The following is a 26,458-nucleotide window of genomic DNA, read 5'->3' as shown; positions in this document are numbered from 1 at the left end:
GCATCTCTTAGCAAAAGTCATATAAAAAAGCGGCCATAACTCAAACGTGTTTATGATGTACACAGCCGATTTGGTGCGTACATAAGCTACGCAGGAATTGCGACACAAATCCCGAAAAGAACAAGAAATAGCTGGGCCAATCCGCGTTTCAGGACAACTATGAATGGAGTATGGTCTGTGGTACATAGAGTACAATTCTCAACGGTTTAGTGCCAGTCGAGCACTGTTTAATGCGAAATTCGGAGAACTGCTGGCCAGGAAAACCGTATTAACATGCTGGCCAAATAGCACAAATGCTTGCCTCATACAAATCCAAGCTCCCTACAAGACATGGGTGTATCCTGACAGGTATCTGTTTTGCTACACTATTTTACCATACTTTTTTACAGGAATAAAAAATATTTCGTGTGCTTAGCCATAGCAAAAATGTAATCTAGAATTTGGGCGAAATATAAGTTAGTTCTTTAAGTGCAGGTCCCTTAACCGTATCACTATGAAATGTTTAACAGTTTTCTATTTTCAAAAAGTGATTAATGAGAAGAAAAAAATTACCAGAGTTTTGAAAATATTTTTTAAGGTAATCAAAAGTATGCTACAATAAATTTTATATTCTGAAATCAGAAAGACGACATTCCCTTTTTAGTGCATACTTTTCGGCACCTTTACAATAGATTTCAGTAACCCCTATATTTCAAGAACATTTCCCAGAACATTTTTAAGATAGTGCATCTCAGTCTCCTCCTGGCGAGAATTCCTCTCTGTTCTTCCAGTTTTCTCATATGCATGGGTATTTGTTGTGCTCAAATCGTACATATAAACGATGGCATCGTGCATAGATGCCATTTGAATGTGGATCTACAAATGGTACGGAGACTGGGACTCCGAGTGGAACTCAGACTGAGACTGGGACTCTGGTAGTGGCAGTAGCATCTGTTACTAATGGATAGTAGCAGAAAACAAATGGACAAGCGCACAGATTCGCATACACTCAGATACACACCCACACTTTTAGAAGGACGTCAACAGCTCGTGCAAACATCTTTGTAGATTTTATTTCTAAATCTCATTACCAAATGGTGTCCCTTTGGGGGCCAAGAGGGGGCGGGGGGCTTTACGTGCGTGGGTGCCAGTGTGTGTGTGAAGGACTTACTTACCCACACAGACGCACGGCTATAAATGCAATAAACTGTAAGTGTGTTACGGCTTTCCGTCCTGCGAATTGTTCTTGTTCTCGGACTCGGGACAACTTCAGCTTTCCGAACTAAATTTCGTTGCTTTTCTGTGTGTGAGCACCCGGTACACCCATCAATTTGAGCAGATATCAGCTGTTGCAAATGTTTTTATAATCGCAACAAAAGCGAGACGATATAAATTGTCTCAAAGTTCCCTAAGTGCTCGGCCAAAATACGGCTAAAGTTGAATGGAAATTCTGGCTCGAAATTAAACTAAGAACTTAGGTTTTTCCTTAACTAAATGATAGCTTTGTTTTGCTGAATTCTGGTGTTCTAGTATTTCAATTCAAGATTTCCAAATTCTGGGACCCATTTCTAAGTTTTCCTTCTAGTTTCCTCAGCTTCTTATCGTCAATTAAAAAATTAGCAATTTAATAGAAAATTAATTCTTATGTCCCTCCCTGGAAAACAACTAGAAACGAACACAACATCTAGAAATAGCTGCAAAAACACAAACAGAAAACGAAAAATTGTTTCAAAAACACACGACAAAAACTTAATCGCTCGTGTAATGACTACATTCGACTTTTGTAATTAGCAGCCCGTCGCTGGGCAGGCACTTTTCTCTATTTTCCTGCATCCCCCATTTTCCATGTTGCCCCGTTTGCCAGAGAATAAATATTAATTTGCCAGGGCCCCAATTTCGCCCATCTGCCCCCCTTTTCCCAGCCAATGCAGCACGAAATTTATGTGCAACGTACAACAAATTTTCACTTATTGCCACACGGAAAAACAAGCAATGACTGCTAAATTGAAAGCAAATGGATTTTGATTCACTATTAACTAAAATATTATAAATGAAAAGGACCTTTATTCTAAAAGATATTTAGGCGTTCTTTTGATATTGAAAATTCCTTCCTGACATTAAGTTCTGTTTTTTTTTCTCAGTGCAGATCCGGGGGACGAAAGGAACGGAACGGAATGGAATGTGTCGTGGCACGGATCCGGAAGCGGGTCTAACTGTACTTTGCAGTGGGTTGTTTGTCCGGCGCTGCTGCTCCGTGACAAGAACCCGCGCGAATGCAATAAATTGTGTATTTAATTTTCAATTCGTTTTGCTTTCATTTGGAGTCCTCCGGTCCCGGAGACCTCGAGTCCTCGAGTTCTCGAGTCGTTTTGGCCGGACGCCAGCTCTCACGGAGCGTGGCTGTAACTTCCGGTCGGAGGACGGAGGAGTCCGCAGCCCCAGAGTCCGGGTGCTATCGTTTTTAATGGTGCACGTCCAATTTGATTACGACTGTCATCTGTTCGGGCAAGTGCGAGGCACGGCCAGGAATTGGCCAAAAAAGGGCAAAACACAAACGGAGCCACCGTCTAATGAAGTAATTTCAATTAGAGGCCGGCGGGGGGTGACCATGCCCGAAAATAACAACCACTTAGGGGTGACCAGAAACCACTAGAAAATCTATTAAATTCATTGTCCAACGTTTTTTATAGCTTTCAAGGAAATAAATAACAAAAATGCTAGGACTAACTGTAATTCTTTGATATCTTGTAAAAATATGCTTGCTTTTCTTTCCTGAATCAAATTAAGAATCTTGAATTTAAATACCTTAGGATGACTTTAAAAGACCTTTCCGGCATGTTGCCCCATTAACTCAAATGACTTACATAAGTTGACCCAAATCAAGGGGATTCCCAGCTTGGCAGCTGCGTTTCCTTTGACCACGCCCCCTGGCAGTTCCTAATTATGCTAATTCTCCCGCAGAATCGGAACTCGTTAGGGAAACAAGTCGGTCTTTCGTTTTGGTTTATGAGAAGGTGTCGCCAGCTAATTTCTGCACACCCCATCGATTCCACAGATCCAGCCAAGCCTTCTTTTCGTTATAAGCAGCTAAATGCATTTATCAGCACTTATCTTTCTGACTTCCAGCCAAAGCCAAAGTCAGAGAAGGCAGCCACCGAAAGCCAAAAGTGAAAATTTGCTTTTATCACGCAAACAGCAGCCATTCCCCAGCACCAGCAACAGTTTAAGAGTTTGTGTGGGAAATATATATTTTTGCCAGTTTGGAAATTGGTGTGGGTGAAGACCGAGGAGAAAAATCTATCCACGGGGGCACAACGACAAAACGCAGTCAACTTCATTAAAGACGGATGAGCGACAAAAGTCCAAGGATCGACTGCAGAAATGAGCAAAGAGACCTAAAAACTGAGAGCCGAGCAGGGAAATGGAGAACAAGGAACAAGGAAAGCCAGCGGTGGGCGAAAAGTTTACATGAAGGATTTAAGGAGCTTAGCGAGTCAAAGACGAGCTCCAAAGTCTGCACATCGAAAAAATTCGAAAAACTTTTGAATAGTTCCATTACCAAGACATTAAATCTACAGGAGCTTAAGGTCATCGATAAGGATGAGTAACGCACCATAAAAAAAAAACAATAAATCGTATCCATAGTTGATTTAATTATAGAATTTAAGGCCATACAATGGTATTTTCTATGGGCAATCATAATTTCTATATATATATTTTTACACACTTTCTATCCTGTTCAAAATACTCCCATAGTTTATCCTCAGTGTCGCATTCCCAAGCTCTATTTCTCCCATTCTCCAGCTACTTTACTCCGGCTTTCTACGACAGCAATCGAGGTAAAAGTTTTGTCGCTGGCTTAAAAACGTTTTCTCCAAAAGTACTTGGGAACATATTTGCTATCAGTTGGCGTCCAGTTGCTGCCTCAGTATCCCAGTATCCCAGTGCCCCTGCCCCACCTTTGTTCGCGACTCCCTCTGTTTGTCTCCCTCTCTATCTGCCTGTCTGTTTGTTTGTTTGTCTGTCTGTTTGTTTGTTGCCACTTTCGGCAAGTTTTTCCAGCAATTTTTCAGCCACGTCGTGTCTGGCTATAATTTTGTGCTGCCTGCGTCTACGCACAGTGGGTGGAAGGGTCCTTATAAGTATCACAACTAGTAAACTGGGAATCCTTTGTGGTAAATAATATTATACCAATTTTTCTTCTTATTTTAATCTTTTACAGTTTTCGAAATAAAGCAAACAATTTGATTTAAACAATTTTAAAGTTGATATACATACTTGACCATCCAAAACTGAAGAATTCGCGTTTTAAATATGCTTTAAAAGCAAAATCTCTTCAAATGAACACCAAAATCCTTAAATCACACGAAAAATAACTACTCTCCACCTTTGTGAGAATTATTTCGGTGCTCTGGAGATAAATAAAAAAGGAATCCTAATGGTCAGTGTGCGGAGGGTTCGACGTCGTCGTGCGGTTGGCAGCGCTGCCAAGTGTTGCATCCGTTTCCTGTTGATAGTCAGTGGCGTGTAAATAGAATGTTCTCGTACTTGAATTTATTTGCCCCACATCTGCCACCCTCTGTGCGGGGTTCACGTTTCGGTCCCCTTTCGCTTTGGCTCCACTCGATCTTTCTGTTTAACAAAGTCAAACAATTTCATGCAATTAAAACCGTTTTTCATTAAAAATGCAAATTTCAAATGCAAAACGAACTCGAGTCACGTCAAGCATCAACATTCGCCCCCAAACCAGCCCCCAACCACCCTCCATCCACCAAGTGTTTGTACTCATGCAAGTTGGCTTGGATCCTGGGCCCAGGTACTTAACTTGATGTCACCAAACAAAAGCACTTTGTTTCAACATGTGCCTGACACTCCACCCCCTTTTGGCCACCCCTGCTTGGGGTTAGAGGTTGCAATGCAGCGTGCTTAAAAGCCGCTTGTCTTGTAAACAATCATAAAAAATAATAAAATGCCATAAAGTCGAGAATGTGGGAGGGTTGTGGATTGGTGGGTTGGTGGGTGGTCGAGTCCTGTCTCTAGAAGTGTGACGATTTAATTTAAACACGTCTCGGGTCCTTTTGCACGGAGGAAAATATAATCAGGGCTTGATTTAATATTTCAGAAGAGAATTTGAACCTTATGGAGAAATAAAAAGAGAAAACCTTGCCATTCCCATTTAAGTAGGATTTCTTAACAACAAAGTTACGATAAATTCTTCTGAGAAAGTAAACTTGTTGGATATCTAAACTGAAATAAGTTTAAGTTCGTACTCCATTTTTATTTAAAGTGTAATACCCCTTCCCCGTGTCTCTGGATCCAAGGATCATTGTCTTTCTGCTCTTTGGCTGAGTCTGGAGTAAAAGGGAAGTTTCTTTGTTTTCGCCGAGTGCTTTGAATTTCCATACACCCCCACTCACATGTCTGCTGCAGATGACAGTGTCATGCTTTTGGATTCTTGCATTGTTGTTCGCTAATGTCCTCCCCAAACCCTATTACCCCATCAGCCCATCATGCCCCATCCCATCGTCACGTAGGACATTGTTACATTTGACAATTTTAAGCGGATTTTGGACAAGGGAATGCAACGATAGGAAAGGGATGTCTGGTCAGCTGACAAAGGGCGGTTTTAGGTCTTTATCAATATTAAATAATTGAGTTTAATTTCTGACATTAAATACTTAAGTTTTATTCTCCATTTCCATGTGTATATTATAAGAATGCATATATATTTTGTTTATCTCTATGATGTAGCTAAATGATCTTCCCATCTTCACAGACAATTGAATCTCCTTCAGAACCATTGACTTTCCTCGTTCTTATCGGATCAATACTACCTCTCTTAAAGAGGACACCCATGCACCCCCTACTTTCCTTCCCTTCTGAGCTATTTCGTTGACACTCGCTTCATTTTGAGCAGTTTAGCTTGTTTGTAAAGTGGCTTATGAACTGTGTGTGCCATCTGCCTCTTTCTCTGTGCTTAAGCCTTACTTGCCATTTAGCCCGGCTCCCGAAGAGGAGCCAAAGTTTCTGCCAAGGTAAGCCCTGGAGTTTTTTGGCCAATTGGAGGCGCTTGTTATGAGTGGGTGGGAAAACTTCACCTGGCCCACGCTTCATTGGAAAGCGTTTAGGAAAGTTTCTCAACGCAACAAGGCAACTTTAATAAACGCCTCGCAGAGGATGCGTCGTGAATTTAATTTTCAACTTGTCTGACATTCCGTAATTGAAAGCACAGACATTGACACTTGACACAAACACCCGGAGCAGTCAGTCGATGGGTTGAAAGGACGAAAGGACGAGAGGGCCGGGTTTTTGGACTGCGTCTGCAGCGATGCTGCGTATGGCGCATTACTAATACGCAGTGTGTGACAACCACAAGAGACAATTTGGCAGCTGCCAAAGGGTTGGCGGCAGAAACACAGGCTGCCACACACAGACACACGAGGGGGTGGCCAAGGGGGCACAAAAAGGGAAAGCTGAACATAGGCGGCAACCGGAAAGGCTGCTGCCGTTGCAGTTAAACATTCTGCACTGTCAGACACACACGCACTATGGGGTCAATGCCCAATTCATTTTCTAAAACTTTCTGAAAACAAAATTAACGGAAAAACTATAACAAAAGGGGTAAAATTAAGACCAGCAGAGTCCAACGAAAGTATGGAACAAAGAAGGATTTTAAATTAATGCTTTTAAGGTATCATTTTTAAAAGCATCAACAAATATCTGGGATAAAGTGGTCCGTACCGAACGATTTAAACACTAGAGGATTATTAACCAAAGTTAAAAATGGTTTTAATTCAATATCCTTACTGGTTCCATAGTACAATGGCTGCGCTAAATCGAGCAAAGTCACGCACACATGGATACGAGATGAGGGCGTGACGGGCTCTGGGTTCCATATCTTTTCTCTGGGGATAACACCAATATTTATACGCTTATATGCTTTTGGCCAAACTAAGCAGAAAGAAATCAACCAACAAATATTTCTTATAAGATGTTAAATGTTTATTTTGATAAAGTTAAGTTGTCAGATACTAATTATTATTAGAAGGGTTGTACACTTCTTCAAACATGTAACATGATTAAAATGTCTAAAGTTGATCAAGATTAGTTAAGTATTAAATACTTTAGGGCCTTATATTCTGCAGAAAATTGCTGAAATCCATTAGGTTTCACTTCATATATCCCATTGAAAATCCAGATAGCCCATTTCAGTAGGTGCGTTTCCACTCACGCTGCCATCTCTTAGGCAGATCCAAATCCAGATCCAGCGGCATCCACAGGCGCGCAGGCATTGTGGCTGTCTCGAAAAACCGAAAATCGTGAGGATTTGGCTGCTGTGGGCGGGAGTGGGTGGAGTGGGCAGCACAGTGGGCGGATGGGAGGGCAGTGGGAGGTGGTAGCTGGTGTGGCCTTCCTTTCCTGGCCGTCCATTCGCTCGCCCGATGCTCGAGTGGCCGCAGGGCAATTGGATATAATTTCTAATTACACGCTTGGACGGACTTTTTACTGTCAGCTTAGTTTACTGATGTCTCTATATTTTGCTCCTTGTGCGCTCCACACACACACATTCGGGTGTGCAAGGATGTGTGTCCGTGTGTGCTGTGTAATTTGGTGAATGTACAAGTGTAATTTGGCATTTTGATTTTTAATTGTTTGCCCATACAGCTGGCAGGCATGGAAAAATAATTTCCACAACAAGTTTCTCGGTTCTTTAATTAAGACAGGACAGTTGCTGCGCAGGGTAATTGTGGAACAATTACAAAACCCACACATGAAATTTGCATATTATAATTCCGGATGTAGTTGCTGTGTAGTTGCAAAGTGCAGCTGGAATAGTGCAATGTACATCCAGTGACAGACGACCCTCATCTTGTCCTGCTTCTTGGCCATAAATTGCTGCTGCAATTGCAATTGTCGTAGCTTTCCTGCTTTTTCTGCTGGCGATGTCAACACTTGAACACGCGCGCGCAAAAGCCACACAGCAAAAAAGCTGAAAAAAGCTGAAAAAGCTGAAATTATGCAACAGATTCGGAAATTTTTGGCTCACAAGCCGGGGGAGTTTATTTTTGCGCAATTACAAAAAGCGGCAAAAGAGTAAAAAACTGACATCGCCAGCTTCAACTGTCAACTGTCGCAGACATTTTTCAGTCCTGCGAGTGGCGTCCTTTTTGTCCCTGTTTCTGCTGCTGCTGCTGTTGCTTTTGCTTTTGCTGTTGCTGTGTATCTCAGATGTTGCTGTTTCACGCCATTATATTGCAATATGATTATTATGCGAGCGCCAGAGTGTTGACGTTGTCACGTTTTTCCAGCATGTCAAGTGCAACTTTTCGCGGTGCGGGGGCCCAGATTCGAGGCTTACGAAAGTGTTGCGTACTTTCGCTAATTAGCCCATTTCCCTTTGCACAGGCTGCACATCAAAAGTCGCAATTGTCTCGTATTTCAAAGCTGGGCAGAAAATGAGAATTATTAAAATATCTGTAGAGATGGCCTAGGGTATTGTAGAGATTATGTTTCCAGGTTTCAAAAAAAATTATGGCATTTGGAATATGCTTTTTATAATCAAGTATATATAAGTACACCAGTATTTATCGAATTAGATTCCATTAGGTGCCAGTCATAATATAGCAATTTAGAGGAATTCTCATATGCACATATCTTTTGTAGAGTAAATTTGTGTGAAAACTTCCCAACTTGGAGCACACATGCTGTATGAGCCACTACTGAAACTCTGGCCTTGGGCTGCACCAGCATTGTCCGCTCCCCACAATAGTTAAACTTTTGGAGTTGACCGAAGTGGTCAGGCGGGAGCATTTGCAGGTCTCCCTGCGAACCCCTGACCTTCCTCGCCTGACCCCCCGCAACCACCCCCTGCCTATTCTATCCTGTATTCCCATGGCGACCCTCATCAAAAACGATTTAGAAGCTAGAGCGGCCGGCAAAGTTTTTCCTACTTTTGGCAAATGTGCAAATAACAAATGATTTCGGATCTGCCATCACCCACTTGTAAATAAAAGTGCTCCTCCTCCTCGCAACACCACCACCACCCGTATGTTTGTTTGCCTTTGTTTTTTGCGCCTGTCATGGCCGTTGTGTTTTGTGAGCATTTGCCCTTTGGCCAAATCAAACGTAAGCCACAATTAAAACATAAAAATACCAAAGCGACTTTGCTTTTGTTGTCCAGTGGGAGCGGCATGACCACTCCCCCATCTTTACACATATCAAACATTGTGTAAGTTTTTTTGTCGGCTGTCGTCTTCAGTTCACACAGCCCCAGGCCATAATTAGCTCGAATTAGCTGCGTCTGTTACTGCACTTGGCAGGTGGGGTCCCTCTGTCCTTTTCCCCTCGGCAGCCCACACTCCTGAGATCCTAAGCAACCTTTTTCTCCATAAAACAGGTCCAAGCCATTGTCCAGCAAAGCCTTTAATTACCCTGTAGCTATATTAAAGAAGGGCATTTGGAGAAAAAGAGGATTTACTGAAATATCACTTAATAACTATTGAACTCGGTGTTGGTTTTTAGAACAGAAATGATTCAGTTTTAATAACAACCAAGTAATGAAGATTTGAAAATATATGTTCCGAAATCGGCATTTTTATACTACATAGCTTAGCTCATCAGATCCTGATCTTAACTTTTTATAACTCTACAGTTTCCTTACTTTTTTTTATTAAAAAAGTACAAGTTGGATAATAAGAAAGGTTTTTGAAAGGTGTCCATGCAGGGTAGGACCTTGTCGGGAACTGGTCACTGCTTAAGCAGTCTGGTCGATGCCCACTCAGACGTAACCTAACCGGCAATGCCTGGGATCTGGTACATTCTCTGGCCTAAGTGGCCAGTGGAGCCATCGACGCTGACGATGTCTTGTCATAAATCCGAGCACTCGCCGCCGAGGCTGTCAGTAATTAGCGCACTGAACGCCAGTTCTTGCCACCCAGCTAACGAGTCACTTTGTAAGAAGCCCAGATGATAGGTGCTGACTGGAGAAGGAGGGACGGAGAAGGAGGAGGAGGAGGAGGGAACTGGAGCAGTCGGAGGCGTCTGCAATTAGTGAGCAGCTCTCAGGAACGAGCGCATTTAGTGGCAGTAGTAGTCGTCCCCCTGCAACAAAGTGGCTCCGGCAACATGACACTCTTTTGGAGGAGGATGCTTCGTCCTCGTTACCCACAGGAGTGACGGGTTGACGGTTTGACGGGCAACTGACTGGGTGACGGACAAAGTGACTCCGACTGTCTGATACATTCATTTATTCGCTCTTGGGCACGTTCTGCGCCCGCCAGCGGCAACAAGCCGCCACTCGACTTGCCAAACCAATTGGTGGTGCTCTCTGAAGTGCACTTGCTCCTCCCGGATGTCAAAAGTCATCACCTTTATCGGTCGGCAGCATCTCGCAGGGCGGGCCGGAGGAATTCGAATCCGGACTGCTTGCCAAGCCGGCCATTTAAACGTGGCATTAGCTGTGGCAATATTATGACTGCAGCAAGGAGCACTCGGGTATATTGTAATTCATAATCCTGCGATTTGCTTGCCAGAAGACACAGCGCCTTACTTCCTGTTGTGGTTGCCCACGGCTTAAGTGGCGCCCTTGCCGTCTTCGTCTTCGACTTGGGTCGAAAATTCTGACATTGATTGTGTTTGTACTTGGGCTCATCTCGGAGAAGGACCAGTCGAGTAGATGGGGACAGTAGGATGCAGCGGGGAGAAGTTGGATCTAAGCCGTTGAGCACTGAAAATATTTCCCTTGGCTGCTTAAATGTCCTGCAAGTGGAGCTTAGCTAGAGTGCATTGGCCAAAGCGGTTGTAATTATGGAAGGAATGTGCCACTGAGCAGGCTTACGGGTTATGACTCCTCCGGAATTTATATAACTTACACCTCCCAAGCCCAGTAAAATCTTCACTTTAATCATTTCACTTCAATTCATTTGGTTTTATTATATATATTCTCCTTGCCATATCTTTATACAATCCATACATTTCTTTATTGGTATCTTTATTTGCTTAACTAAAATGTACACACAACGGACAAAACAATCTCGAGAAGCCAAGTCATATCGTATATATATAGTCAATAATATGACCCAAGCACTTGCCGTGCGGGTGCCTCGTATTTACAGTAATTTACACGGATATTTTTAAGCACATTACGAGTAGTTACCCAATCATCGTTCCCACGGATCCAACCTGCTTCTATAGCTGTACAGTAACTCGTTCCCTTAACAGTTAGATATTTTAATTATTGTTCTCTCTGTCGCTTCTCCACTGATTCCATCTGTATCTGTAGCTCAATCTTTGTCTGCTCCGTTTCGGTATCTCGGTATCTCTATCTATATTTTGTGACATTCTTTGGTCGCTGCTTGGATATTTACACGGCTGCCAGCTGCTAAATGATATACATATGTATCGAAGTCCTTTGTATAAATTCTGTAGAGTTATCTAACGCCTTGTTCAGCCCCGGTTTCCTATATAAAAATATCTCTGCTCTGTGGCTTATTAACTTAATCATTAGCTGGTTGGCTATAGTGACCACTACAATTGCTAGACATTCGTAACGCCCAGCTTGGCCAGATTGCCCAGCGTGATGGCATCTCCGGGCTGAAGTCGCAGGGCCGCCTTATAACTGGCAGCCGCATGATTCGTCCGTCCCAGCAGATGCAGAATGGCCCCCAGATTGGTGTGAGCATGGGCATCGTCCGGTCGCAGAGCCACAGCCTGGAATGTACAAACATTTGGCTTAAAAAACAGTTCTTTTGGGAAGTGTTTTTTCGATCAGTAGACGTACCTTTCTGTACCAAAGCTCCGCCTCCACTTTCCTGTCCAACAGTCGCATAGCGGTGGCAGCTGCCACCACCAGGGCATAGTCGTTGGGCGCCAATTCAGCGGCTCTTCTATGGTAGATGGCGGACTCATGATGTCGCGACTGCAGCGACAGGAATTCGGCTAAAAATAGGGGTGAAAACCATTAATGCTTGAATTTAAAATTAAAGCTTATATATGGTTATGTAAAATGTTCGTCCGATCCTTTGTTTTGGTCAAAAGGGTAAATAAAAAGAAACCGCGAATTCTTCAGAAATATGTTTTTTGGTTATATGGTTAGGGTTCTTTTGTACACAATAGAGCAAGAATGCGACTATTGTTGGAAATGGCAAATGACAAATAAACGTTACTTTGGTGACTTATCTCTTGGTTAATAATGTGCTTTCAAATATTATAAGTTCTATAAAATATTCAGTGCTCACCATAATGATGGTAGACGCTGGCCTGCTCGGGCGCCAGTTGCAAGGCTCGCTTGAACCACATCTCTGCCTCCGAGGCTCGGCTGCTCTGCAAGGATAAAGGATACGAGGTTAGAAAAACTCCCTAGTAGTTCGTAGCTCATAGACGGTACACCTACATTTCTGGCCAGTGTGATGCCGTAGGAGAGATGGGCGGCCACCTGGTTGGGCTGCAATTCGAGGGCTGCTCGATGGTGCCGCTCCGCTTCGTCCCACTGCTGCAGGCGGCCAAGGACATCCCCGATTCGCTGGTAAAGGACCTCCCGCTGCTGCGGCAACCCTGGCAGCGAGGACAGGGCCTCCCGATAGATGGCCAGAGCTCGCTGCAGTTTTCCCTGCTCCACGTAGAGCGCGCCCAACTGCAAGTAGGCCGAGCTGCGGGCCTGATCATGGGCACCTCGATCTCTAACCGAGGCCCCATCCAAATTGGAGCCCGCCTGCAGAATTTCAATGGCCTGCTGGCGTTTTCCCAGCGCTATGAATGATATGCCCAGGTTGAGGTAGGCCACTACAGGGTGGGTAATATCATCAGTAAGCCACGCCACTGCCAAAGGGACAAACTCGAAAACTCACCTGCCAGATTTGGTCGAAACTTGATGGCGCGCTGAAAGCACTCGACAGCTGCGGGATAGACCTGCTGATTCTGGTGCAGGATGCCCCTGAAGCGAGAGTGAAAGTGTTGACATTAATAGACTGAACTTGTCCGGCCCTCATGGTCTAATTAGAGCGCCTAAATCGGAGAGACTGGCCCCTTTTGGATTCCCCGGGGCCTGACAAGTCGAGTGCCTGGGGGGTTGAAGGGTTGCTACTCAGGCGAGCAACTACTATTTCACTGAACAAAATTGTAACATTTTATAACAGGCTTTAACCTCTAGAAATATTTAGTTTAAAAGGCAACTCTACTGTAAGTTCGCTGAGTTATTAAATAGTTCGACTTTAAGTTCAGTATATGCATACAAAACTTATACACTACTTTCACCACCTTTTCCTTAGGTGCACTTGGATTTATGTAATTAGTTTGCCACTGCCAAGCAGCTGGCTCTTAAAGCAGCAACTACCTTGCACTTTTCGCAACCAATCCGAGGGTGAAAGGAAAGCACAGAGAATCCTTTTCACTTTTCCCATTCGAATGCGAACCACAACAAGTGCAGCAACAAGACCAAACCAACAATAAAATCACGAATGTTTGACGTTGGGTAAAGTAAAAAATCAAATTATACAGCTCAGTGATTTGCTGGTATCGGTGTTTGCCGGTTCTGGAGGACATGTGGGAATGTGTGGGGACTCGGGACTTTGGGGAGATGGCAATCAGTCAAGCAAGCGACAGCGCCGCGAGCATTGCAATTGATGATTTGATCGCAGTAAATAATGTATGTACGGGGATGTATATCCGCAGGATTGCTGCGAAAACTGGGGGAAACTGGCTGCTGCGGTTGAGGCCGCCAACATTGATTTTCGATTAGCGCTTCGGTTCGCAGGCAGCCTGTTGAAGGGTTTCCACACAGGATACAGAACACAGGACACACATAATGGCAGCCTTAGCAGTTGTGACCTGGTTCTGAACCATTGACTTGAGGACCGTGGCATTAGCCTGGGCGAAAGGAGTTGGCAATCGGGGTTAGTACAAGCAATAATCTGGCTTGCGACAAGCCGCCTGACGTTGACAGACAGGCGGTAAAAAGGAAAACCCGAAATGACGCACTGAATATTCAAAGCGCAACTCCGCGCTCACTTTTCTTTCCTCGCTCGCTTTTTTCCCAGCTTTGTGTTTTGTATTTCCGCTTTTCCACTCCTGCTTCTGGCTTTTCCTTCTGTTCTGTCCCGTTTTATGTCGCATCGCGTCGCTTCTGTGAAATATGCGCAATGAGCAAAAATGCAATGCGAACAGACAACAGACAAAACACAGAGTACTATACCAAACAGGGGGATCTGAGGAGAACAGAGCACGCTTACAGACTTTGTCAGACGTTGACAGAGGGACGGAAGGACGGACAATCGGACGGAGAGAGTGTGAAAGCTAAGGACTTTTGTCGAGCATCCTGGATGATACACAAGAAACAACATATTAAACTTAATATACATCAAGGTCAATTTAAAGTTCATAGAAATGATATATACATTTACGTATCATGATTATCTTTCAATAAGCTTATATTCTTCGAATCCGGAAAAGATGTTTTTATTGCCATAAAAAAGTTAAATTCATAAAGCATTTTATCATAATACCTTATGATTATGTTGTATCGCTGTACCTAAAACCTTTTATAGCCAATTTATCCATCTCAAAACACCTTCTTTCCTTTCTCCCAGTGCATGCATCACGAAATGCGCATAGTTTCTGCAGCGGCACGCAAATGCCCTGAGCAGGATATAAATGGGAAAACGAGACGAAGGATGCAGTCGCATGGCGACTTGGAGGATTGGTGCGTGTCTCGGGTAGCGCGAAAGGGAAAAAAGGGAAATGGGCTTCATTTGACAGCTTGTTCGGCATTGTATTGCCATCTCGGGGACGGAGTCTCATAACTGGGATGCTGCGCTGCATAAAATGGCCGTGCTAAATGCGCACCCAACCGAAGGGTTTTCAGGGGGCTGGGGACATAGTGCCTGCTGAGGGTGGTGAACGCATGGAAAGATAATGAAAATGGCTGCCATTTATCGCATCGCTTTTGCCTGTCACATGTGGGTGGGCAACATAATGAGGCCAGTTCCGGTTTACACTTTAGCAAAAAGTCACCCTAACAGTTTTATGAGAATCGAGAAACACGCATTACACTACTTTAATACAGGTTTGTCTTCTAAATTTTATTTTAAAGTTTTAAATCAAATAATAATTTAAGAAAAAGCAACTTCATGGCAAATAGGGATTCTTATTTGCCTTCCCCAAAAGCGCCTATTTCTACTGACCCTATAAAAAGGCACTCTAACTGTTCACAAAATGGTCGCTAAGTGCTCCAAGCTATGTGTTATTGGTTACTCACAGATTAAAGTGCACATCCGCCATGTTGGGCCTGTACCGAATGGCCTCCTGCAGGACCTGTTTGGCCTCCTCATATCGCCCCTGCGAGCTGAGTACGCTGCCCAGATTGCCCAACGCTAAAAAGCCAAATGAAATTAGCTGGGGATTCGGCTGGAAGGGATTTAGTAGGAGCACTTACCCTTTGGCGGATTGATGGCAATGGCGCTACGGTACAGGCTCTCCTCGTCCCGCCAATCGGCATTCCTTCTCAAGGTCCGCAGGCTCATGGCGGCCAAAAGGACACTGAAGCTCAGTAGTAGGGTAATGCGGGTTCTCCGATTGCTGGCCATCAGTTTTGAGACCCCATAGCCCACCAGTAGACAAAATCCCACGCTGGGAAGGTATAGAAGTCGTTCCGCGACAACAAATCCCACGTAGAACAGAAGATTACTGGCAGGCAGGAAGGGCAGGGCCAGGAAGCTAAGCGACATGATGAGCACGCAGGCATGCCGATTTCCTGGTGACATCCCCTCCAGCGCGTAATCTTTTGAGGAGCACCGAAAGCTGCCACTCGAACTGGAACTACTAGAACTCGAACTGGAGGAGGAACTCGAGCTGGAACTGGAGCTATTTGTGCTATTGCTGCAACTGCTGCTGCTGCGGGAGCCGCGGAAGGCGGAAGACACGAGGTGAGGGCCTTGGGTTGGGGTTTGGTTCGAAACGGGGGAGCTCCCCTCGTAGACATAGCCACTGCTATTATTGTTATTGCAATCGCGACATGGAAGCGATCCATCCTGCTGATGGTGATAGGCTGCCTCAAAGGCTTGGTACTTGCTGCTATTGTTGGCCATTCGCTTGCGCTTGGAGCGGGACTTGCGACTGGCCACCTTTTGGATGTGGTACTGCGGAAAGGAGGACACTCCACTGGTGGTAACCTCCTTGCTTGGCCCGCTTAGCAGTTGCCTACAGCTACGCCACGCCACGCCCACCAACACCGAGTAGAAACAGCCTGACTGGGCATTACGGCGATCCCACAGAGAAGTGACCCTGGGCAGGGCATCCATGCCCCAGTCGAAACTAAGCACATTCGGCTGGAGCAGCAGGCGCAGATTGAAGACGGGCAGGTAGAGGAAGGTCAGCAATCTCGTCCAGGCGGAGGGAGTCCTCGCGATCGGGTTGTCCGCACTGGAGAAGGCCGTTTGCGGTCCTGGAACAATTACCAGGCGGCAGTAGGCCCCGCAGCACAGAGCTCCAATCACTATGCACACGGATCGTAGGCGTTGCTGTAGAAGAAGAATCACCAATTTAGGAAACTCATTAAACACATGCAAAATGTTAAGGGGTTACAGCCTTTATATGGAAAAAATTTTATAAACAATGGAACTAGTAAAGTCGCTTCTGATACTACTAAAAATAAAAATGGTAACTCACCTTGTCCACCGTTCCGCTGAGTCCGCGCATCACGTCAAAGAGGGCGCAGACCAGGAGCGCCGTGATAGCTGTCTCCTTGCAGAGTAGACCGGCCAGGGCCAGGAGCAAGGTGGCTCCCAGGGCCAGCCACTGGCGCGGATCCCCGGACTCGCGCCACCTCATGTGTCGCAGGTAGCTGAGGTACGTGAGCAGGTAGCAGACGCAGGCAGCCACGTCCGCCCTACCCACCACTCCGGCCACCGCTTCCGTGTGAATTGGGTGGGCGGCGAAGAGGGCGCCGGCGGCCAGAACCGCCCACACGGAGGCCAGAAGCGTTCGGGCCACTCGCACCACCAAGGCGGTGGCCACACAATGGAGCAGATTGTTGACCAGGTGGAAGCCCCACGGCGCGAATCCCCCGCCGATGAGATAGTTCAGCCGGAAGCTGAGCACGCACAGCGGTCGCCACGAGCCGTGGGATCCGCTGTCCGTCAGCGGAGTGCCCCAGAAGTCGTTCGAGAAGCTCCGCTGCCAGGGAGTTCCGCCGGCGACATCCGCATTCGCCAGGATGGCGCGTCTGCAAAGGGAAAGGAGATTTAAGGAACTCAGTACAGACCAACAGACAATATCCGGTCAAATGGACGCTCTTCTGTGCTTGGCTTGAGGACTAAGTTCTTTAGTCAAAAAATGTCATCTATGCTTTTTAGGATACATTCCTCTTCAGCACTTCGCGATTTTTCAATCTTAAAGTTCAATTACTACAATTAAAAGCGAACTCGCACAACTTAAAGTAGGAACTTTTGCGGGACCTTTTTGCAAAGTGAAAATAAAGCTGAAGTGAAAGTCTTTTGCCCAGCAACTTTTGTTCAGTCATTAAGGCTTTTACCCACAACTGCCCATGCATTTATTTTGCACATTTTGTGCCGAAGTCGAGCCAAGGTAAAGCCAAACGGGCTGCGTCTCGATGTTGTCATTGATGGCATCATCGGCATCCGCACACAAGGCATCTGGAAATGCACTACTCAAAAACCCCAAGTCCCCTTAAAAATATAAAAAATGATCTACCTGCCACTTTTCTTCTAAAGAATTCGCGTTTTCATTGACTCCCCAGTTCAACGCATTTAAAATCTTTCAATGTAATATGGACGCCTAAAGAATCTGCGTTTTATTTTAACATTAGAATTGAATCCTTTTTTTGTAATCAAACTTCTTTGCCTTTTTTAAAGTTCCCAGTGCATGAGAATAGAGGCAGCTAGCGTTCTGAGAACGACTTCTACTACATTGCCAACATCATCGAGTGGTATCCTGTTGGCTTTTCCCACACCAACACACTTTGCCTCGTACCAGGACTTGCATTTTGCTCTTTGGCGGGAGTCCTGCTCCGCTGGAGCCCCTGCTCCTCCATTGCTCCTCCGGTATTTCTACTCCAACACCTGTGCACTCTCTACACGCACGGCAGGCGGACTTTTGTAGGATTTTGGCCGGGTGTTCGTGACAACGGCGACGGCGGTGCCAGCAGCTCGTATATCATGGCAAAGGCCGATGAGGCGCCACCGAACCACCCCAAAGCCGCCTGTCCCGCCTTTCCACCTGTCCCACCGCCAGTGGTTCACATAAACAAATGCCACTCTAATGCCGCATAAAGTCGGTGGAGCAGCCTGGTCTCTGTGTGTGTGTGTGGGCTGAAATTCGATTTTAAGCACCACTGGAATTCCATTGCAGCATCAAGGCATGCCGCAGGCAACTTTCCCCCGCCCACTTTCCCTCTTCCTCCCCCTAGTTTTTTGTAATGTAACGCAATTCAGGGTATGCTATCGCAACTTTAATAAATTTGCCTGGAAGGTTGAACGTTTTCCTCCCCGATTTCTCAGGCATAATGACTCTTACCTGTCGTCGTAGACGAAGCCAGCGTTCAGGGTGTTCAGATATAGGACGAAGGCCAGGCTGCAGCAGAACAGACACGTGAAGTCCATGCTGGAATTGTAAAAGAAGGGGAGAGGCTATCGATTAGTTTTCCGCTTATCCATAAGCTATTACGGAAACTATCTTAAAATAAAGAGCTTTGGCCAACTCAAGGTCTTATCGGTTGGCTTACAAATTAGGTTTGTTTCGACCCAAGTATATAATATTACAAAGAAAGGAAGCTGGGGAGTTGGAAACTAAAGAGGCATAAGGATTATATTTACTCTCCTAGTTAGGGTGTTCTAATCTTAGGTAATCCTTTATAAACATCGAGCTTAGAGTAGAAGACTCAAGAATTCACGTTTGAGATATTTTCAGTGCTAGAGAGTTGTTAGCCTTGATAAATAAACGAGACCCGCGAGGTAAAGATATAACACACAAGAATTCGAATTTTATTATCTACCGATTTTTATCAAAAACACACAAACATTTCTTTTTAGTGTATGTCTGGTATAATGAGCTCGGGGACGAGCAAAAGTTGTGACATTCATCCGAGATCCTTTCGCAGCCATGTTCTGCAACTCTGGATCATATTTCCCATTACGGGTATTCGTTGCCGGCCTTTGTTGTTGCCACTGCTGCTGCCAGCGGCAGTAAGTAACTGCTGGCAGCAGCTTTTCCTCTGCTTTTCCTTTGCTTTCCGCTGGCTTTTCATTCCTTTCGGAATCGGGCGGCAACGTGCAGGTAGATTGCATTCATGACTTCCTCCTTTTTGGCGCATTGTTGTCATTTCGGACTCCCTGACAGCAGTTGTTGTCGTTGTTGCTGCTGTTGTGCCGCCTTTGTTGTTGTTTACTGGCCGTTGATGATGTTGCAACAGCCATTACACATAATGAGAGCCAGCAGTCTGTTGCTGTTGCATTTGCTTATCCCGCCCGCCTCCTTGCAGCCACCCCCAGCTGCTGACTCTATGCACATTTGTTGCTGCGGTTGCCAACGTCAACAAGCCGGACCCCCTCCCCTTGGAGGCCAGGCCCCCAACCTGAGTTGCCAACCCCTTTTCCACACCGAACATCGTTGACATTAAGAGTCGCAGCAGTTGCAGACAATAAAGGCTATCAACAAGCCTCGACGGCGATGTTTGTCCGTAAGCCAGCTTGTGCGTGGGTACCAGGAGTCCTTCTTCTCCACCGAATAATGGACACACGAGATCCTGGAAACCGCAGCCCCATTACGCCATTCCCAATCCCTTGCATGTCCTGCTGTATCCTAAATGTGTTACCATGTGGCATCTTACGTGCACAAATTTCAATGTGGACTAATAGAAAACATCACCGGTTCAACAAATTTTAGGAATTGTAACTAGTTTTAATTAAGCTCCATATTATATTCCATTAACTTTTCATTATTACATTTTCCATATCATCACCAAGCACATATATCATTCAAAATCTTATATTTAGATAGCCCCAATCCTCTGTATATAACCCCATTCTGATTTGTGTTGTCAATTATCAGAATGAACTAGTTCAGAACAGTCGTACCAAATTGCGCAACTCCGGCACTTTTCCTGGCCCTTTCCCATTTTCGACCCAAAATCTTGTACATGCGAGCAATAAGCAGTTGGCTTTGGCTTCGCTAAGTCTTATAGAGGGGATGGCCAAGTGGGCGGCATAGTTTTGTCGACGTTGACACACTGAGAGATTTGGCTTTATGCACGAGGTCCGGGCCTTGAGCGGCTTATGGCCAAATTAGCAGCATTCAATATGCGAGTAAGCCGCAAAGGGAAAATGCGAGAAAAGCGAAAACGGGGGCCTCAGAACATTTACTACACACACCCGCTAAAATTGCTTTGCTAATGAGCCATAATGATGAGCTCGGCCCCGAGTTCTTTTCCTTTTCCTTTGTTTGGGTGTTTGCCTGATTGATTTGCCTGCAGTTTGTTTCCGAGCCATTGACTTGGGGCCATCTCATCTCAGGACTATCATTCGCAACTTGTCAACTCATTTGGCGAGCGACTCGCATACCAATTATCCACAAATAATAGCCCACAACTCGAAGACCTCTTTATGAGGAAGAAGGCCCTTTGTTTGCCGCTCCATACATTTCCTCTTCTTGCTTCCGCTCAATCTAGCTTTTCCCAAAACTCCACCCACAGACACACATCATTTGGCTCGTTTGGGCCATAAATCATGTTTTATTTTCGTAATTAGCCCGGCCACCGCATAAATAACGGGCTTTCATTGTCTCAATTTTCGTGGGCCCCTGTGTTTGCCCATTTAACAGTTTCAGGTTTATTGTTGATTAAATTTCCACTTTGTCTTATTACTTGCCACCATCGTCGCACTTTAAACTGTTTGCACACAAGTTCGAGTCTCTGGCACTTGCCATTTTCCTTGCCTTTCCACTTGGCTCATGCCAGTTGGCACTTTTGTTTTTATTGCCCTGCCACCTGCCATCCTTTGCTGCTGACCTAGTAAATTGTGTCGTCTAATGGTTTTTTCTTTTTCTTTTTTTTGCCTGCCACCACTCCCCCATGCTCTCGGCGTTTTTTCATCGCTGCGTTTGTTTGTTGTGCCTTTGACAGTTTCCGCTTCCGTTCGGGCAGGTGTTTCTCAGGCCCCGCCAAAGGTGCCCCCTAATGTTCAGCCACCGAAGGTCGCTTAACCCTTGGTTTTCCCCGGATGCAGGTGGAATTCGAGCCGCCCTTTTAAAGTAAGAATCGATCTTCATGGAGTGGCATGTGCACTGTGCGAAACAGTAGTTGATTTGTTGAAAGGCAAGTGATTTTCGAAAGTCCCACCCCAATACGGCGAGTTTATGCCGGAATTTCATCGCTCTCAAAATGAATAGAAAAGTGTAAAATACATTATGAACTCATAACTAAAATATCGCCTTTTTCATCGGTGTAGTGTAGTCGAAGGTCCCACCAGGCCAGGGTCACTCTGCAGCCCACAATTAGCCAGCAGCGGCGACTTTGGGTATTAAAATTCTAAATTAATTGCCCGGCGAGTGGCGTTGGAGGGCCCAAATGCCGAAATGCCAAAAACAGCAGCAGCAGTATGGAAATTAGAAAATGGCGTAGGTCTCCGGAGACTAATAGACGTGAAATTTAAGCGCATTGAATTAATTTCCCCGCTTTCCACACACACATACACCGAGCAGCGAACACCGAACGCCGAACACGAATAAAGTTATTTAGGGCTGGCAGCAAAAACTATAATTAATAGGCGTTTTTATTTCACTTTGCTTGATTATGCATAAAATTAATTATATGCCGACACCTGCGGCCGGCGTTGACCCTCCTTTGCAAAGGGGTTAAAGCCACCCACAGATACTTAACCGCCCTTTTTTTACTTAACTTTTTTACTCCCCAGAGAGGCAAGCAATCATTTGCCGCTCAAACTGCTGTCGAATAAAGCTGAAAAAGGCAGACTACAGTTGAGTAAGCCTGCCAAAAGTGAAAGTTTATTATTATGCGGTATGCAGCGTTGCCTTGTGAGCCCCACACACATTGCATTTTAAATAGGCAGCAGTAGTTTTCGGGGGCCATCCACTCTCTCCCGCCCAACCGGACATCAAAATAGTGAACGGAAAGGCAGCCATTTTGGGAAAGTACCGTAAAAATGCCGAAAACGTTTTAAAAATGAAACGATTACACCATTGCGGCTTGCAAACGACCAAGTTATGATAATGTTTGGCCAACTAAACTCGTTTAGCTTGCCAAATACGAATGCCCAAAACCCTTTTTCCTCTATTTCCACCAAAAAAAATACCACACCCATGTGTGAGTGCGGATGTGCAAGGTAAGCCTCACAGCAAGTGCGCAACACATGCAAACAAGTCGAAATCCGAGTGGAGAGGTTGGAGTCAGGAGTCAGGAGTCGGGAGTACGGAGTTCGGAGTTCGGAGTCCGGAGCTCTTGTCCGGAGTCCCAAGTCCGGGCCATTGGGCACATTGTGGATGCAGCCGGTCTGACTTTCCGGTCAGTTTTCGTTGGGAACGGACTGGCCCTGCTACTGCCAATATTTTTTGAGGTATTTAGCAGCCGAGCTGAGCTCAGTGGGTGTCTTTGGGAGCAGAGTGCAAGTATAAATGTTTATTGGCTCTGAATGCACTGACAGAAAATAAAAGATTTATCAAAAATAAGCATGTTTAATAAACAAATCGTATTACCAACAGATCTAGAAACGAGAGTTTTTATCAAAGAAAACATGGGGCTTTATATTTTTAAGTTTGGAGGAAAACAGTGGTTAAGTACTGGTTAAGAGCAAGTCATTTTAACTGTTAAGAATAAAATGAAAATGGAATATATATGGGGTCTTTGTTATTTGTAACTTCGATCTAAAGAAGCTTTGCGGTTAAATTAAACAGTTAAGTACTGGTTTAGTGCAAGTCAATTTAGCTGTTAAAAATAAAATATACCTTTCCAAAAACAAATGTAATATTTCTCCAAGTGTATGAGTCGGATTTCAACCAAAGCCAGCGACAGACTCAGACTTTTTGGCAGTTTTATGCTAATCACAAAAAGGCAGATTTCCCGCCCCCACACACACACATGCACACGTGCATACCATCGCCTTTCGGGGGCGTGGCTGTTTGAAGGAAAACTTTTCATATTTTGGCCCTGCAGTAAAGTTTTCGTTCGCTTTTGGGGGTTTCCTCGAGTTTCGGTTTTATAACTCGTTGAACATTTGCCCAACGGTTCGTACAATTGCAACAGCACCCCCATTTTCCTGTGAAAACCTGTCTGAGCGGCTTTTGGCGAATTATGGAAGTGCCGCAGTTCCGCTTCGAGGCTTAAATTGTGACGAAATTTGAATACCAATATGGCTTCGATCGAAGGATTTTCAAGGCAATTCGAAAATACCAGATATTCGTTAGAAAAGTCTGACGTTTTCAGTAATAGATTAAGATTGAGATTGAGATACTATTTTTCAAGAGAATTAATAATCAACCTACTCTTAGGATCACGCCTACAACTCTTGGTTATTTTGCTGTGTACCATGACATATTTATTTCGATTTCCCAATTAATTTAGTTTTCTTTATTTGATATAAGTGCCTGGAAAACACCACTATTTAAGGCTTTCCCGACAGACAGCTCCTTCAGCCGCACATAAATAATAATTAGGTAATAATTAGCATCTGTCAATTAACAGAGCTCGATACGCTCTCGAGTTTCGCTGGGCACTTTCCCCACTTTCCCACTTTCCCCGCTCAACACTTCACAGCCATAATTTAATTTAAATGCCCAAAACTGTGAATCGTTTAATTATGTATTCGCTGGCGAGCACACATACTGAATGGGTGGGAAAACACTTAATGGAGGGCGTTCGGCGAGGAAGGATGCTACGGATTTACTATGCCAAAATGTTTTGGCGCCCCGAAAAACAACGCCAGGGCCCAAAAAGCGGAATCCGAAGAGTCTCGATAATCGCGCGTTGGGCTGGGAAATTGGGGGGCGCTTGGGAAAATGCGGCGGAAAATGAGAAGCTGCGGCCTAGTTACGAATTGTATTATAGTGTGCGTAAGTGAGCGTGTGTATTTGAGCTGCGTTAATTGAATGCGCAACTGTCGTGCGTGGCCCCCTCCCACTCCCCCTCACCGCCCACTAAGCCCCCTCCCCTTCATTTGCGTAAGCCTGTTGAACAATTATAACTGGGATGTCCAAATGCCAAGTGCCTTGAAATTGAGTCCGACGACCAACGTGGCGTATGCGTGTTGCTCTATATGCTAATTAAAATGACATGTGTCCGTGTGTGTGTGCGTTTCCCTCTGTCTGTGTGTCTGTCTCCCTGTGTGTTTGTCTGTGTGTGTGCGCTTTGTGCTGTTTGCATTACATAATTATAATTACGCATACGCCATGTTGGCGCGCATTTGATTTGACCGCTTTTCTTCACTTACGAAAAGGTTGGCAAGCTTTGAAAACAAAATATATTATTTTTGGAAAATAGCTTGTATTAAACTGATATACTACTAGTACAAACTAGATCTAGTACATTACTAAAACTGTCAGTCTAGAAAATGTTATCAATAGATCTCAAAAATATTTTGAACAAGCCCCAGCAATTTTCTCAGTGTACGAGTGCAGAATTTTTACATTTCTTCCTACTGTATGTATGCGGTAAATATTTACGATACTGTTGCATTTGCACCACCAGTTTCCAACCGGGCTCCCATTTTTTTCGTAACATTTAAATAGTCGGCATGGAATATTTAACGTTTTGACGCGTTGGCCAAACAACCCGGAGGAAGCGCTCTGAATGGATTGCAAAAAAAACTGCGCAAATCGAAACATTAACTGGTTGAAAAATATGTATATTTGCACATATAGTATATGGCATGATTCGTATGAAATAATTAAGCGGCATCCCGTGTTTGTGCCCATCAGGTGTCCTGTGCGTCCTGTGGATTCCCCTGTGTGTATGGGCTGGGGGTCCAGGAAAGAAATCCAATTGCTAACCGCAAACATAATTAAAAACTTTGCGCAACCACAATCGATGGCGAATGCGATTGGGTTCCGATTTTCGGACATTACACAAGTCACGTGGATGTGGGAGTGTGGGCCAAAACGGAGTTGCAGCTGCAATAAAATTGAGCGGAAATGCTCACGAACTGCAATTTTCCCTACTTTCCCACGGATCGTACGTGGGCATAAATCCAATTAAATCACAATTTACGCAATGTGATAAGTCACGTTGTTTATTGTTTCAGCGCACACGGTGCCAGGGTGGGGAATATGGGGCACTCGTACACCGCAATTTATGCACAACCGACAGGCAAACACAACGGAGCAAACAAACAACTCACGCGCCGGCAAAATAAAATAAAATAAAATAAAAAACCCCAAAAGAACAGCAGCCACACGCTCAAATGAAGCCCCATAAAATACTGCACAACTAAACGCAGTCTGCGGATTTGGCAAACGTATATCAGCCGCGAACACGCAGAAACCGCGATGCAATACTAGTAGTTCCCATAAATGGATAATCCCCTGAAATAAATGATCCCAAGCTGAACTAATGCGGCAGTTAATATGTCTTGGGTATTAAAGTGAATTAAAGGGTTACTTAATTTAAGGAGCCTTTACAACGTCATTACTATCTGGAGGGAGGCTTAAAGTCTCTTTTAAGGGTGCCTGAAAGTAAGCACCAAAATCTATTGAATTCATTTTCAATTTCACTGCATACTTTTAGACTGCTTTGAATGTAATAATGAAAATATCATGTCCAATTAATGCAGCTGGAAAATCCTCGAAAAGTGCCTTTTTTCTAAATAATTTTTCTAAAAGATTTTGGACTTAAAAGTTTGGGCTTCACATAAAACTAATGACGCTTACGTGATCCTAGTTAGACCATAAAAAAGCTTTATTTTCTAGTTTAAAAAGTCGAACTCGTTTGCCCAATAAAATCCATGTCAGTCATTAAGTTCAACTTCAACGAATCTCCTTCGATTTTTTGTTGGTCTTTAATAAGAGTCCCTCCATCCACTGCTCCCAAGTCGACCAACCAGTTTGCAGGTTGACCAACTTCACATTTCCAATCCCCAAAACCTTGCGGTTTGTATCTTACTCATTATTTACTTTTGGACAACTCTCTTTCAGGTCCAAGGAGCGGCCAGAAAAAAGGCTCGAATACGGGAGAAATATGAGCTGAAAGGAGGGAACTGCCAAACAATTTTTGAAGTGCGTTTTGGAGCACATTGAAGTTTTTGTGTGGCTTTCAGCGCGCCGCTGTGCAAACTTGATTATTTCTGGTGTGCGGAATCGGAGTCCCAAAAGGTAAGCTGGCCCCAGGTTTATTGAAGCATCAATTTTTTCTGCTGGCCAAATTATTTATTAAGTCCCCGAAAAGGGCCAGCCGCAGATTCGAGAAGAGGACCGCAAGAAAAGGGTTTTCCCCGAGCAAACTTTTAATGCCCTGCAAGAAAGTGGAAAT

The 26,458-nt window shown here is 44.7% G+C and overlaps 1 protein-coding gene across 1 annotated transcript in view; it reads right to left on the bottom strand.

The window, feature by feature from the left end:
- Positions 1 to 10,885: 10,885 nt before the first annotated feature.
- Tmtc2 (Transmembrane O-mannosyltransferase targeting cadherins 2) overlaps positions 10,886 to 26,458 on the bottom strand; it is a 44,458-nt gene continuing 28,885 nt past the window's right edge. The window contains exons 3-11 of the mRNA XM_017089873.4: positions 18,505 to 18,591; positions 16,639 to 17,194; positions 15,407 to 16,490; positions 15,230 to 15,344; positions 12,825 to 12,910; positions 12,371 to 12,759; positions 12,216 to 12,300; positions 11,759 to 11,916; positions 10,886 to 11,688 (exon numbers count right to left, since the gene is read on the bottom strand). Of these exons, the coding sequence (XP_016945362.2) occupies positions 11,515 to 11,688; positions 11,759 to 11,916; positions 12,216 to 12,300; positions 12,371 to 12,759; positions 12,825 to 12,910; positions 15,230 to 15,344; positions 15,407 to 16,490; positions 16,639 to 17,194; positions 18,505 to 18,591 (2,734 nt within the window). The 3' untranslated portion in view covers positions 10,886 to 11,514. The remainder of the gene's footprint in view (positions 11,689 to 11,758; positions 11,917 to 12,215; positions 12,301 to 12,370; positions 12,760 to 12,824; positions 12,911 to 15,229; positions 15,345 to 15,406; positions 16,491 to 16,638; positions 17,195 to 18,504; positions 18,592 to 26,458) is intronic.

Source organism: Drosophila suzukii, chromosome 2L (genome assembly GCF_043229965.1).
Source record: "Drosophila suzukii chromosome 2L, CBGP_Dsuzu_IsoJpt1.0, whole genome shotgun sequence".
Taxonomy (NCBI): Eukaryota; Metazoa; Arthropoda; class Insecta; order Diptera; family Drosophilidae; genus Drosophila; species Drosophila suzukii.
The sequence above is the reverse complement of the archived record's forward strand: the minus strand, read 5'-3'. Positions and strand labels throughout refer to the sequence as shown.